At 41.7% G+C, this 12,937-nt stretch overlaps 2 protein-coding genes across 3 annotated transcripts; both read right to left on the reverse strand.

Annotated features, from left to right (window-relative positions):
- Nucleotides 1-4,614: 4,614 nt before the first annotated feature.
- Nucleotides 4,615-5,359, reverse strand: LOC121847308 (CARD- and ANK-containing Inflammasome Adaptor Protein). The gene is given in 4 exon segments (XM_042327916.1): nucleotides 4,615-4,805; nucleotides 4,889-4,939; nucleotides 4,941-5,065; nucleotides 5,249-5,359. Coding segments are annotated over 4 exon segments (381 nt in total). The 3' UTR covers nucleotides 4,615-4,711.
- Nucleotides 5,360-10,205: 4,846 nt separating this feature from the next.
- Nucleotides 10,206-12,328, reverse strand: jun (Jun proto-oncogene, AP-1 transcription factor subunit). 2 transcript variants are annotated; one of them, XM_024417916.1, is made up of 2 exons: nucleotides 12,033-12,328; nucleotides 10,206-11,907 (listed from the first exon to the last, which is right to left on the reverse strand). In XM_024417916.1, exon 2 carries the CDS (start codon nucleotides 11,901-11,903, stop codon nucleotides 10,929-10,931), a length of 975 nt encoding a protein of 324 aa, XP_024273684.1. In that variant the 5' UTR covers nucleotides 11,904-11,907; nucleotides 12,033-12,328; the 3' UTR covers nucleotides 10,206-10,928. The 2 variants fall into 2 exon arrangements, with proteins under 2 accessions (XP_024273684.1, XP_024273694.1); XM_024417926.1 differs by having other exon boundaries at nucleotides 10,206-11,858; nucleotides 11,966-12,328.
- Between the last annotated feature and the right edge of the window lie 609 nt (nucleotides 12,329-12,937).

A 12,937-nucleotide genomic window follows, 5' to 3' on the forward strand; every position in this document is an offset into this window, starting at 1 on the left:
CAATGTTGAATTTGCGATTTCCAACTTGTTGTGTAATGTTCATGTCCAATGGCCAATGAGCACATATTTCCCTTCATATGACAGGGATTGAGAAGGATTTGCCTGTAGATTGTCGATGTGATTAAGGATGATGACTACTTGTCTAGCTTGCTAGCAAAGATTTTGAAAGTATGATGTTGACATGATCAGTGCAATCAAAGCTACGGTAGATATAACGTGATTTGACATTTTATCTGTGGCCAATGACCTTGAGCCTTCTTGGATTGGCACTTCTAATGTAATTATATGGCAGCACCCAATGGGCTTGAATTTTCGAGCTCTTCCCATAGATTTTGGGGTGACAGTGTCCCCATGAGTGACAGAACACTGAGCCAATCACAGCGCAACTAGAGAACATTACCAACCCCTACGCTCCATATTTTCCACTGGTTGCCCCACCACCACAGAAAGCACTGAGCTAGGCTGAAACGACAACATTTGAGCTGCCTCACTCAAGAAAGCAAAAAAGAGACCATGTTTCTTTAATTAACTCAATTATATATATATATTTTACATTGTTTGCAAACTGATATGACAGGTATTAATGCCAAAATAACATGAAAAACAGGCAACAAAACATACATATAAAGTGCATTCGGAAAGTATTCAGACCCCTTTTTCCACATTTTGTTACCTTACAGCCTTCTAAAATGGATTAAATAAATGGATTAAATAAATGTTTTCCTCATCAATCTACACACAATACAAAGTGAATAGGTTTTTAGAAAATGTTGCAAACTTATTAAAAATAAAATCAGAAATACCTTGACAGCTTACACACTCTTGGCATTCTCTCAACCTGCTTCATGAGGTAGTCACCTGGAATACACTTCAATTAACAGGTGTGCCTTGTTAAAGGTTAATTTGTGGAATTTCTTTCCTTCCTAATGCTTTTGAGCCAATCAATTGTGTTGTAACAAGGTAGGGGTGATAGCCCTATTTGGTAAAAGACCAAGTCCATATTATGGCAATAACAGCTCAAATATGCAAAGAGAAACAACAGTCCATCATTACTTTAAGGTCAGTCAATCCAGAAAATTTCAAGAACTTTGAAAATTTCTTCCAAGTGCAGTCACAAAAAGCATCAAGCGCCATGGTGAAACTGGCTCTCATGAAGACCACCACAGGAAAGGAAGACCCAGAGTTACTTCTGCTGCAGACGATAAGTTCATTAGACTTACCAGCCTCAGAAATTGCAGCCTAAATAAATGCTTAACAGAGTTCAAGTAACAGACATCTCAACATCAACTGTTCAGAGAAGACTGCGTGAATCAGGCCTTCATGGTCGAATTGCTACAAAGAACCACTACTAAAGGACACCAATAAGAAGAAGAGACTTGCTTGGGCCAAGAAACACTAGCAATGGACATTAGACCGGTGGAAATCTGTCTTTTGGTCTGATGAATCCAGATATGAGATTGTTGGTACAAACCGCCGTGTCTTTGAGACAGAGTAGGTGAACAGATGATCTCCTCATGTGTGGTTCCCACCGTAAAGCATGGAGGAGGAGGTGTGGGGGTGCTTTGCTGGTGACACTGTCAGTGATTTATTTAGAATTCAAGGCACACTTAACCACCATGGCTACCACAGCATTCTGCAGCGATACGCAGTCCCACTAAGCGCAAACCAGATGGGATGATCATTTGCTTTTCAACAGGATGACCCAACACACCTCCAGGCTGTGTAAGGGCTATTTGACCAAGAAGGAGAGTGATGGAGTGCTGCATTAGATGACTTGGCCTCCACAATCACCTGACCTTAACCCAATTGAGATGGTTTTGGATGAGTTGGACCACAGAGTGAAGGAAAAGCAGCCAACAAGTGCTCAGCATATGTGGGAACTCTCAAGGTTGTTGTAAAATAATTCCTGGTGAAGCTGGTTGAGAGAATGCCAAGAGTGTGCAAAGCTTTCATCAAGGCAAAGGGTGCTTACTTTGAAGAATCTCAAATATATTATTTTGATTTGTTCAACACTTTTTTTGGTTACTACATGATTCCATATGTGTTATTTCATAGTGTTGATGTCTTCACTATTATTCTACAATGTATAAAATAGTAAAAATAAAGAAAAACCCTTGAATGAGTAGGTGTGTCTAAACTTTTGACTGGTACTGTAGGTATTCAGACCCCTTGCTATGAGACTGGAAATTGAGCTCAGGTGCATCCTCTTTTTACATGTTGATTTTTCTACAACTTTATTGGAGTCCACCTGTGGCAAATTCAAATGATTGGACATTATTTAGAAGGGCACACACCTGTTTTTATATAACGTCCCACATTTGACAGTGTATGTCAAAGCAAAACCAAGCCATGAGGTCGACGGAATTGTCCGTAGAGCTCCAAGATAGGATTGTGTCGAGTCACAGATCTGGGGAATGGTACCAAAACATTTCTGCAGCATTCAAAGTCCCTGAGAACACAGTGGTCTACATCATTCTTAAATGGAAGAAGTTTGGAACCACCAAGACTCTTCCTAGAGCTGGCCGCTAGGCCAAACTGAGAAATCGGCGGAGAAGGGCCTTGGTCAGGAAGGTGACCAAGAACCCGGTGGTCACTCTGACAGAGCTCCAGATTTCCCCTGTGGAGATGGGAGAAACTTCCAGACGGACAACCATTTCTGCAGCACTCTACCAATCAGGCCTTTATGGTAGAGTGGCCAGACGGAAGCCACTCTTCAGGACAAGTCTCAGAATGTCCTTGAGTGGCCCGTGCAGAGCCCTGACTTTAACCCGATCGAATATCTCTGGAGAGACCTGAAAAAGTTGTGCAGCAACACTCCCCATCCAACCTGACAGAGCTTGAGAGGATCTGCAGAGAAGAATGGGAGAAACTCCTCAAATACATGTGTGCCAAGCTTGTAGTGTCATACCCTAGAAGACTCGAGGCTGTAATTGCTGCCAAAGGTGCTTCTACAAAGTACTACATAAAGGGTCTGAATACATACACTACTGTTAAAAAGTTTAACTTAGAAATGTCCTTGCTTTTGAAAGAAAAGTACATGTTTTGTCCATTAAAATAACATAAAATGAATCTTGAAGAAGGAAGGCTATCACTCCATTTTGCAATGCCATGCCATACCCTATGGACGGCGCTTAATTGGAGCCAATTTCCTCCTACAACCGAGCAATGACCCAAAGCACATCTCTAAACTACGCAAGAACTATTTAGGGAAGAAGCAGTCAGCTGGTATTATGTCTATAATGGAGTGGCCAGCACAGTCTCCAGCTCTCAACCCTATTGAGCTGTTGTGGGAGCTGCTTGACTGTATGGTACGTAAGAAGTGCCCATCAAGCCAATTCAATTTGTGGGAGGTGCTTCAGGAAGCATGGGGTATAATCTCTTTAGATTACCTCAACAAATTTACAACTAGAATGCCAAAGGTCTGTAAGGCTGTAATTGATGCTAATGGAGGATTCTTTGACAAAAGCAAAGTTTGAAGGACACAATTATTAGTTCAATTAAAAATCATTATTTATAACCTTGTCAACGTCTTGACTATATTTCCTATTCATTTTGCAACTAATTTAATGTATTTTTATTTGAATACATTTCCAAAATGTCTAAACGTTTTTTTGCTTTGTCATTATGGTGTATTGTGTGTAGATTGAGGAGGGGAAAAAACTATTCAATCAATTTTAAAATAAGGCTGTAACGTAACAAAATGTGAAAAGTCTAGGGGCCTGAATACTTTCCGAATGCCCTGTGTGTGTGTGTGTTAGAGGTCGACTGATTATGATTTTTCAACGCTGATACCGATTATTGGAGGACCCAAAAAAGCCGATACCGATTAATCGGCCGATTTTATGTATTTATTTGTAATAATGAGAATTACAACAATACTGAATGAACACTTATTTTAACTTAATATAATACATCAATCAAATCAATTTAGCATCAAATAAATAATGAAACATGTTCAATTTGGTTTAAATAATGCAAAAACAAAGTGTTGGAGAAAAAAGTAAAAGTGCTATATGTGCCATGTAAGAAAGCTAACGTTTAAGTTCCTTGCTCAGAACATGAGAACATATGAAAGCTGGTGGTTCCTTTTAACATGAGTCTTCAATACTCCCAGGTAAAAAATACTTATTTTCCACCATAATTTGCAAATAAATTCATTAAAAATCCTACAATGTGATTTTCTGGATTTTTTTTTCTCATTTTGTCTGTCATAGTTGAAGTGTACCTGATTTTTTAAGTGGGAGAACTGGATTTTTTTTTGCTCATTTTGTCTGTCATGTAGTTGAAGTGTACCTATGATGAAAATGTACAGGCCTGTATCATGTTTATGTATGTAGTGGGAGAACTTGCACAACTGGTGGCTGACTAAATACTTTTTTGTATGCCCCACTGTATGTATGTATGTATGTATGTATGTATGTATGTATGTATGTATGTATGTATGTATGTATGTATGTATGTTGTATGTATAAACATGTATGTATGTATGTATGTATGTATGTATGTATGTATTTTTAGCTCTGCCCTTAATGACGGGTCGCCACTGCGATACAGTAACACATTTTCATTATGTCCTCATATCAAATGGAAATGTTTTAATACCTGAGCTCCTGCTTTTAGCTGTAATCCCACTATAGTAGACGTGTTATGTTGGCATTGGCTATAGGCCCTGGGGTGTTGGGGTCTGAGCCCATCTACAGCAGGGTCTGGGTTATGACCTCACTCCCAATCTGGCCAGCCAGGTGTTGGGCTGAGGAGAGGTTGGGAGGGTAGCACCCACACTGGACTGTTTGGCAGCTAGCACTCTGAAAAATGTAAAACATTAAGGAACAAACACCATAAAAATGACTTCTAAAAAGCATCACATTTATAGTATATTGTCAGTTACCTGAATGTCTCAGTGTGTCCCAGGTCAGCTGACATCAGCAGAGGAGTGTGCACACATGTTGACATCTTCCCCACTGTCCACCAGAGCAGTTACAACCCCATCCAGGTTCTTCCTCACAGCAGGGAACAGAGCAGAAACCAGGGTGTACACACTCAGAGCACCGTGAGCATGCCCTGTTGTTTATAATATCAGTATCAGAAGTTCAGTTCTGTTTGGACAAGCCAAATGTGTTTTAATAGGTTCACTTTAGAACCAAAACATAACACAGTAGTAAACTGCACATACCAAGCACCAGAGAATAGACCCATGATTGAGCTAGACTGCTGTGTCTATGATCGTGTGGTCGACTGTGGCTCTTGCCTTCAGGGTGACGGTTGTGTTCCTCTCAAATCCTCGGCTGACCACATGGAATAGGGCGTTTATCTTATGGTTATCCACAGGGGCCCCACTCTGGAGGAGTACCTCAACCATCTTCTAGTCATCTTCCCTGGCTGCAAGATGGAGGATTGACCCTTGAGTCTGGGTCAGTTTTTTTTTGAGCTCTTGCTGGTTCCTTCTCTCTCTTCCTCCACTAGGGCTCTGTCTATACTAAGGTGGTCATTCTTGGCAGCCAGGAGGAGGGCAGTCATAGAGTGTTTATCCAGGGCGTAGATGGGGGCCCTAGCCTTGATTAGGGCCCTGGCTACCTTAGCCCCTGAAGGCTGCCCTGTGCAGGGGTGTCCAAACCTCGCCGTCCCTCACGTCCAGCATGGCCCCACAGCGGAAGAGGAGCTTGATGATTGATAGCTGCCCGTGTTTGGTAGCAACTTGTAACAGTGTCCCATTGGCTAAATGTATGGCATTGACTTTGGTGGCGTTTAAAAGGTCCTCCAATAGCAAGAACCTTCCTGTCTCTGCGGCTTCGAATATGATTCCTGGTTTGAGTTGTGTAGTTCTAGGCTCCTGTTTTACCATCTGAGGGAGTGAGTTTTTCCTGCTTTCTAATCTTCAGTCATTTGCTGTCTTTAGTACTCACCGCATAAGGAATACTTTGAGTGACAGTGTCTTGCATACTCTTATCCAATCATTGCTTGTCTGTCTCCAATAGTTAGCCAATCAGCGGTCTCCATGTGTCCCGTACCCTCTCGTTCATGCCCCCCATATAGTCTTTCATTCGCTGGTACAGTACTGGTTCGGTTAGCATCAAACATGGGTGGAAGAAGTTAAACAATAATAAAGCGGTTCTCGCCTATATTTTGGTGGGTCTGGAGAAATGTAACCACTTTCCAATTCATAGGCAGAGCTATGGATGCAAGGATGGACCATCCAAGATATAACCTAAAACATATAGGGCTCTATTTTTGGCTAGCGGTAAGGTGGCGCTAGTGTAAAACGCAGTTTTCAGCTTGTTGTAACTGGCGCACTGGCATTTTCCAGCCTAATGCCAGTTTCGGACATTTACCTGTCTTATTTCAGCTCAGATGGGACAGTTGAAGTATTTTATGTGTGTCCTTAAAAACATGATCCAAAATTGGAATTTCAGGCAGCGCTGAAAGGGATATATAAGACCAACCAAAAGCTGGTTTTAGCGGTAAAGCAGTTGGTTGTGGCATGAATTTTGACATCCAGCTGTGACGCACACTGTCCATATGCGCATGGAACAAGAGTAGCCTAATGTGCTTTTGGTGCCTGTATACTTTGTATTTAGAAACATTAAAAAAATTACGTTTTTTTTTTCCCCATTTCGTTTTTATTTGGTTAAAAAACAAGCACAGCCTCTTCTGAATGAAGGCTTTTTTTTGTCCTGCCCAATGCAATCGTGAAGTCAAGAATTTCGATAAAGGGTTTGGCTCCCGAGACCGCTTGGAAATAAATCTTAATCACCGCAGCTTTGTTCGAATATAACGTTTGAGAGGGAACAGTGATTCCCTTTTTGTTTGTGCGTTGTGGGCAGGCCCTCATTATTTTAGCCAGGTCCTGTTTTGGACGTTTGCAAAAAAACACAAAAAAAGCCTCCATGATGTACAGTAGGCTAAGTGTCCATGCCCATCATGAAACGAGAGATGAGAACATCGGTGAATACCGGTGAACCGAGTATTTAGAAGTTATATGTAACCTGTAACAATAGCTTGTTTTCCGTTTCATATGTGCAAAACCCAAACCTTCCCGTTGGGCCTACAATAACGAAGGCTGGTTCAACAGCAATGCGTGCCTTTTTATTCTGTCGATGTTATGATATTATTACATTTTACATGTATTTATTGTTGTTGCTGTTGTTTTTGTTAAAAAAATAACCTATTGCTTGTTTTATGTTTCCTTTTTATTTTATTTGACAACCAATCTTATGATTCACCTTCCTGGCTTTATGGTTACCACTTCCACAGCGCCAGTGCAATGCAACTTCTGGAGTTGTGGGAATGTGATCTGAACTCTAAAATGATTCCGATTATGTTCATAAAACAGGTCTATTTGGGAGCAGTATAATGATGAGTGAACATTCTCCCTTTCTATTTATAATGGATCTTTATCCAGCTACTGCGAAAAGTTTGGATATGCATGAAACCCTCCATAGTCTGCGTTGTTTTAATATTATATGCCGACGAGGAGAAATTATGGTACATGTAAAGTGAAACAAGTTGTTGTCTTCGTTCTCCTTTTAGGCCTTATCATGAATTAATCTTGCTTATTAACAATGTTTGTTCAAAGTAATATATGACTTCAATATCATTCACACTGATATATAGGGGCTAGGCCTACTGTAAATTGCATTATGGCTGAGCATGGGCATGCCAATGTGGACTGCAAATGGGTTCAAGTTAACTCATTTAGCAAAGATAGATCAACATTTTGTTATTTCGTTTCTGTATGCCATTTAACAAACTATAAAGGACTAACATTGGAATTGATGCCAAGGCAATACATAAAATAGCATAAATACACAAATTGAAGCAACCACATATTTCGCCATGGAGCACGTTCTGATTGGCCAGGGATGAGCCAAGCCTCGAGACACCCACAACTTGTTAGTCATCGACAACAAGACCTTTCGCGACAACGCCAGCAAGTGCACCAATAATTGTGATAGTGAAGATAGGCAAAATGTTTCTGACACACATCTGAACATATAACGCTAACACCTGTGCTGAGGTTTACCATTGTGTTAGGTTTGTTAAAATAGAGCCCATCGTTATAAACATGGTTTGAGTCTATACAGTGGCTATGCAGACTATTTTATTCTGCTGAATATTGCATTATATCATGGCACCATGTATCACAATGATTAGAGCTACTGTTTTGGCAAGATCTTAAGTTATTTTTCTTTGAACAAACAAACAACCTTGGAGGACAACGGGCAGTGAACTCTAATTCAAGTACAGCGCACGCTTCTGAGCAGAAGTGCTTTGGTCTGTCAATTGCCAAAGATTAGTGAGCGAGCTCCACTTCCGGTAAAACCGCGTACTCTCAGGTGAGATGACGTAGGGTCTTCCGACCTTTTTCTGTCCTTATATGGTCAGATAAGTTCCGGTATGATGTCATGTTTTGCAAAGTTAAGGCATTCAGATCAAAGCAGATTTGCGCACTGATAGAAATCTGTTTGAGACTCTGACCCACTTGAATATTGTGTAAATTATTGTCTGTTTATCTAATTAATACAGGATCAATGTTCTTCCAGAAGACTGTTCTCAGTGGTTCTTTCTCAATTTGATTTTATAAGTAGCCTACATAATAAACTCTGAACAGTGACTGTATTTTTTACATGGGTTTTAAGATCTGAGTTTGACCTACTTTGCAATATATTTGTTGTACACTGTGCCAATATTGTGTCTTCTATATAGTTCTAATTACAGGGAACATATCTTTTAAGTAGCGAACAACTACTTGTTTCTTGGGAATCAGATTATGTTCCTCTATGAGTGCTTTTGTAATATAAACGTCATTTTTTTTGTTCTGTATTGTCCTCCTGAACATGGTCTTTTTGACCACCAGTAATAAACTAGAGCCTGGCCCCTGGAGAGCTTGAGGTTTCAACTCTGCTAATCTCATGGATAATGTCGCCCTCTAGAGAATATTTCAGAGTCCTACAGGAAATCAGACATTCTGCTGTAGGTGCACGTTTTCTTTACAGTTTCTGTATTAGCAGGTGCTCATTGGCCCGTCCTTGACCATGTAAATCCTAATTTTGAATAGTTAATCAAATGTTATGATTATGCTCTTAGTTATTACGATGTGATGACTCTGCCCAGTGCCCACACCTCAATATAACATGTCTGGACACAATGTAGCCATAGGCTTTTACTCAAGTTTGATTACATTAGTTACCATGTTTCTTCCTGTTGTTTATTGCTCTTGTGTTGTTTACAGTGATCATGTTTGATGACGGGGGGCAACAGGAAGGTAAGTAGCCACAATACACAGTTCAGCTGTGCTATGAACTTACTGAACACTTTGGCTGAAATTCATTAAAAAGTACTTTATAAATAACTTATAAATTATCATGATTGAGTAATTCAATAATAATTTACTCTATAGTTTCCTGAGCCATAGCAGTGTGTCAAGCATGCCCTTGAGGCCTGTGAATGTAGGCCACTTTACAACATACAGTATCTGTGTTAGTTTTACCTTGTTAGATGGTGAGACTCAAGTGGACACGAGGCATAGGGTGGAGCATCTGTTGCATTATATACACTACAGGCCTACATCCCTGCTGTACAGGTTGACCCAGACTTCAGAATACTCAAGTGCAAATCCTTACCTTAAAGACTTTCTTCAGCTATTTATTTTTTTTACTGTTGAAAAGCAATATTCCAAGTATACAGTAAAGTACACACACTTAAGAGTAAAAAATATGGTTTGAGTAAAATCGTGTTTTTTTTTTACACAACTGCAAACTTCAAGTTGGGCATTCAATGAGTTGGTCTGATGGGAATCTGTGATGTCAGCCTCCCCCTTGCTTGAGGAATAATAGAGGAGAAATAGGGAACAAAAGAAAGCCCAACAGCCTACTTGTGCAATGTCTTACCTTCTTGACCACCTACTGAGATGTGCCTTTTAAGTATAATTAGGTGTTGAATGAGGTGAAAAGGAGACTGGAGGGCCATTTTAACCATTAGGGGATGACTACACATCTGACCCTGGAACAGCAGTTTCTAAATAGTGCGATGTAGTGAGCTAGAAGGGCCATTGACTCAATCACGAATGCAACTCAATCAATATCCTCAGGATCAATAAGGCACTCCCTTCAGGTACAGAGAACTGGCTGCTCTCAAGATGTTGAAGTGTTTTAGTGCACACACACCCACTCACACATGCACTCACAGAGAACACAAAAGGCATTGTATTCAGTTCAAATGGTTTATTACATTTCTTAAATATCTATTTGTTTCTGAAGTGCTCATAAAAATGAACATAAACTGATACTGTATTTTTATTTACGTTTTACAAATAGTAAATGTAAGTACTCCAGGTTGATCTTATATACAGATAATAACAATGAACCCCATTAAAAAACATTTGGAAAAAAAACAAGTAACTCTTGAAATGTTTGTTCTAACTCAATATAACTAAGAATAAAAAGTACATTGTAAGTCAGAAATTGGGCAGCTTTTTGTAATCTGTTTAGAGTACACACCCTCTCCTTTGGCTCCAGGCAGTTTTAAATTCTCTACTGCACTTTGTCTTTCTTCTAATACTGAATTACACAGAAGGTCAATGCGTAAAAGCACAGCTTAGTCAAAGCCAACAAATTTCAAGTCAATTAAAAACACGAACCAAAACATCCATTTGTCCTATTTGTTGCGGTTTCTTTCTCTCTAGTGCACCAGTGATTTTTATCGCGCGCTCTGCTCTGTCCCGAGCCCCAACTCCTCCGTGCAACAGTGTCCTGCGAGGCACCTAGTAAGAGGCAACCAGCCCCGGTCCCCTCCCGCCAGTCTCGTGCTGTTACTGTCCCGTTCACCCTGTCACAATGCCACGAAGACACAGCCAGACAGTTAATTATAAACGATTTGTCCTTTTCGTTCAAAATCTTTCTCTCTATTCTTCTCCAAGTGTCCTTTCCTCCTCAGAAGGTCTGGAGCTGCTGCGTAAGCATGAGTTGACAGCCGCTGTTGACATGGTTCATCACCTTCTGTTTGAGCTGGGCGACCTGTTCCCTCAGCATGTTTGCTGTGGAAGCCAGGTCGGAGTTCTGAGTCTTCAGGTTCTTCACCTTGTCCTCCAGCCGGGAGATGCGCTCCAGCTTCCGCTTCCTGCACTTGGAGGCGGCGACGCGGTTCCTCATGCGCTTCCTCTCGGCTTTGATCCTCTCCTGATTCTCCATATCGATGGGGGAGAGAGGGGGGGTCTCCCCAGGCATCTCAGGCACCGTCTGGGGCTCCTCTTTCAGGGCAGTGAGCCTGGGGTGGGGGTGAGACTGCTGCCCATAGACTGGGAGCTGTGGTGGGGCAGAGGGAAAGCTCATAGCTGGGGCTGAGGTGGTGTAACCCAGGGCTGAGTTGGTGGTGATAGCCGGGGTGAACGTATTCAGGTCTTCGTAGACAGGCGACTCAGAGCGCATGGCCATGTTGTTGTTATAAACACTGCTCCCGGTCAAGGCGGAAACAGGTGGGAGTATTGTTTGGTTGTTGATACTTGTCTGCCCAGCGGATGTGACTGGGACCCCGGGTGCATTGGGCAAGACGTGTTGATGATGGAGCTCCGCCAGTGCTCTAACAAATCCCTCGGCAAAGCCCTCTTGCTCATCGGTTACGTTCCTTGGGCAGAGGAACTGCGTCGGGGTAGGTGTGGTGGTGATCAGGCCGTTGCTAGACTGGATGATGAGCCGCTCCAACTCTGGGGAGGCCAGTTTGAGGAGCTGCACGTCAGGGGAGGTGAGGATGTCACTGGCTTTAGCCCGGAGGTGAGGTTTGAGTGTGCTGGTTGGGTCGGCCAAGTTCAGTGTCATGCTGTGTTTCAGTGCTTTGGGGTTGTATCCGTAGTCCGGTTTCTCATGCTGGGAGAAAGAGTTGAGCGAGTCATCATAGAAGGTAGTTTCCATCTTTCTAGACATAGAATATAAACCAAAAACTATGTTAGAAAGTTCTCTCGTAGGCTACTCACACTGTCAGAGAAGTATGTTTCTGCCCTCTCTCCTTTCAGTTGTACAACTCGGAGAAAAGTTTCTTACTAGGTCGGGAAATCCTTATAACCTCCGAAGCCGAAACAAGAGTTTCTGGAATAGAAGCGTGCCGCTACACACATGTAACAACTTGCACTCCTGCTTGTAGCCTACCGCGCAAACAAATACAATATTCAGCTGCAGCGCTATTTTCAGAACGATGTATACATTCTTCAAAGTCCTTCTTTCACTTTTGTTCACCGTTTTAAACAGTCTCAGAATGAGACGCTCTAGGTGCTGTAACTTGCTACAGCTCCCCTGCTCACAGTACACCACTCTGGCTCTGTGTGTATACTGACTCTTCCAGCGTGGAGGCAAAGCTTATCTGCAGCCACCGTCTCTAAAAATAGACATGATGTCACCTCTGCACTCTCTCATTGGCTGCTGGCGATTTGCAGGGCGTTCTCTAATGTTTCAGATCAGGCGTGTTGCCTAGACGACCACCCAGAAGATTCTCAGTCTCGCGGTGGCTGATGGGATGAGGTAATAGAGTGAGGAGATGAAGCGCGGTGCATTGTGGGATGACGTATTGTTTTTGAATATCTGGTTCCCCGCTTAGCACTCCGCTTCAAGACTGTAGTGGTGGGATAGACGACTGTGTACTCTCAATTTTTAGATGCATGTTATCCAATTTAAATGTATAGGTCTATGCTGCATTATGTAGCATATTATTCCACAGAAAATTAACTGCCCATAGGCTATGTTTTGAATTGAGATTCAAATGAATTTCTGCTAGACCGATTTCCTCTGCCTCCAGAAACGTTGCACGATCAGCCCAGAGATAATTGGCTACTGTTTTAGGATCCATACAAATAATGTGTTTGAAAAATTGTCTTGATGAATGTCATTGTTTGTTTGATTGAATGAATAGCCCAGGGCCGGCACCAGAACTCATCAGTTGGACGGGCATTTGA

The sequence above is a fragment of the Oncorhynchus tshawytscha genome, linkage group LG01 (assembly GCF_018296145.1).
Source record: "Oncorhynchus tshawytscha isolate Ot180627B linkage group LG01, Otsh_v2.0, whole genome shotgun sequence".
Taxonomy (NCBI): Eukaryota; Metazoa; Chordata; class Actinopteri; order Salmoniformes; family Salmonidae; genus Oncorhynchus; species Oncorhynchus tshawytscha.

Coding starts and splice junctions, on each gene's coding strand:
- jun (XM_024417916.1), bottom strand. CDS start 11,903: ATGGAAACTACCTTCTATGATGACTCGCTCAACTCTTTCTCCCAGCAT.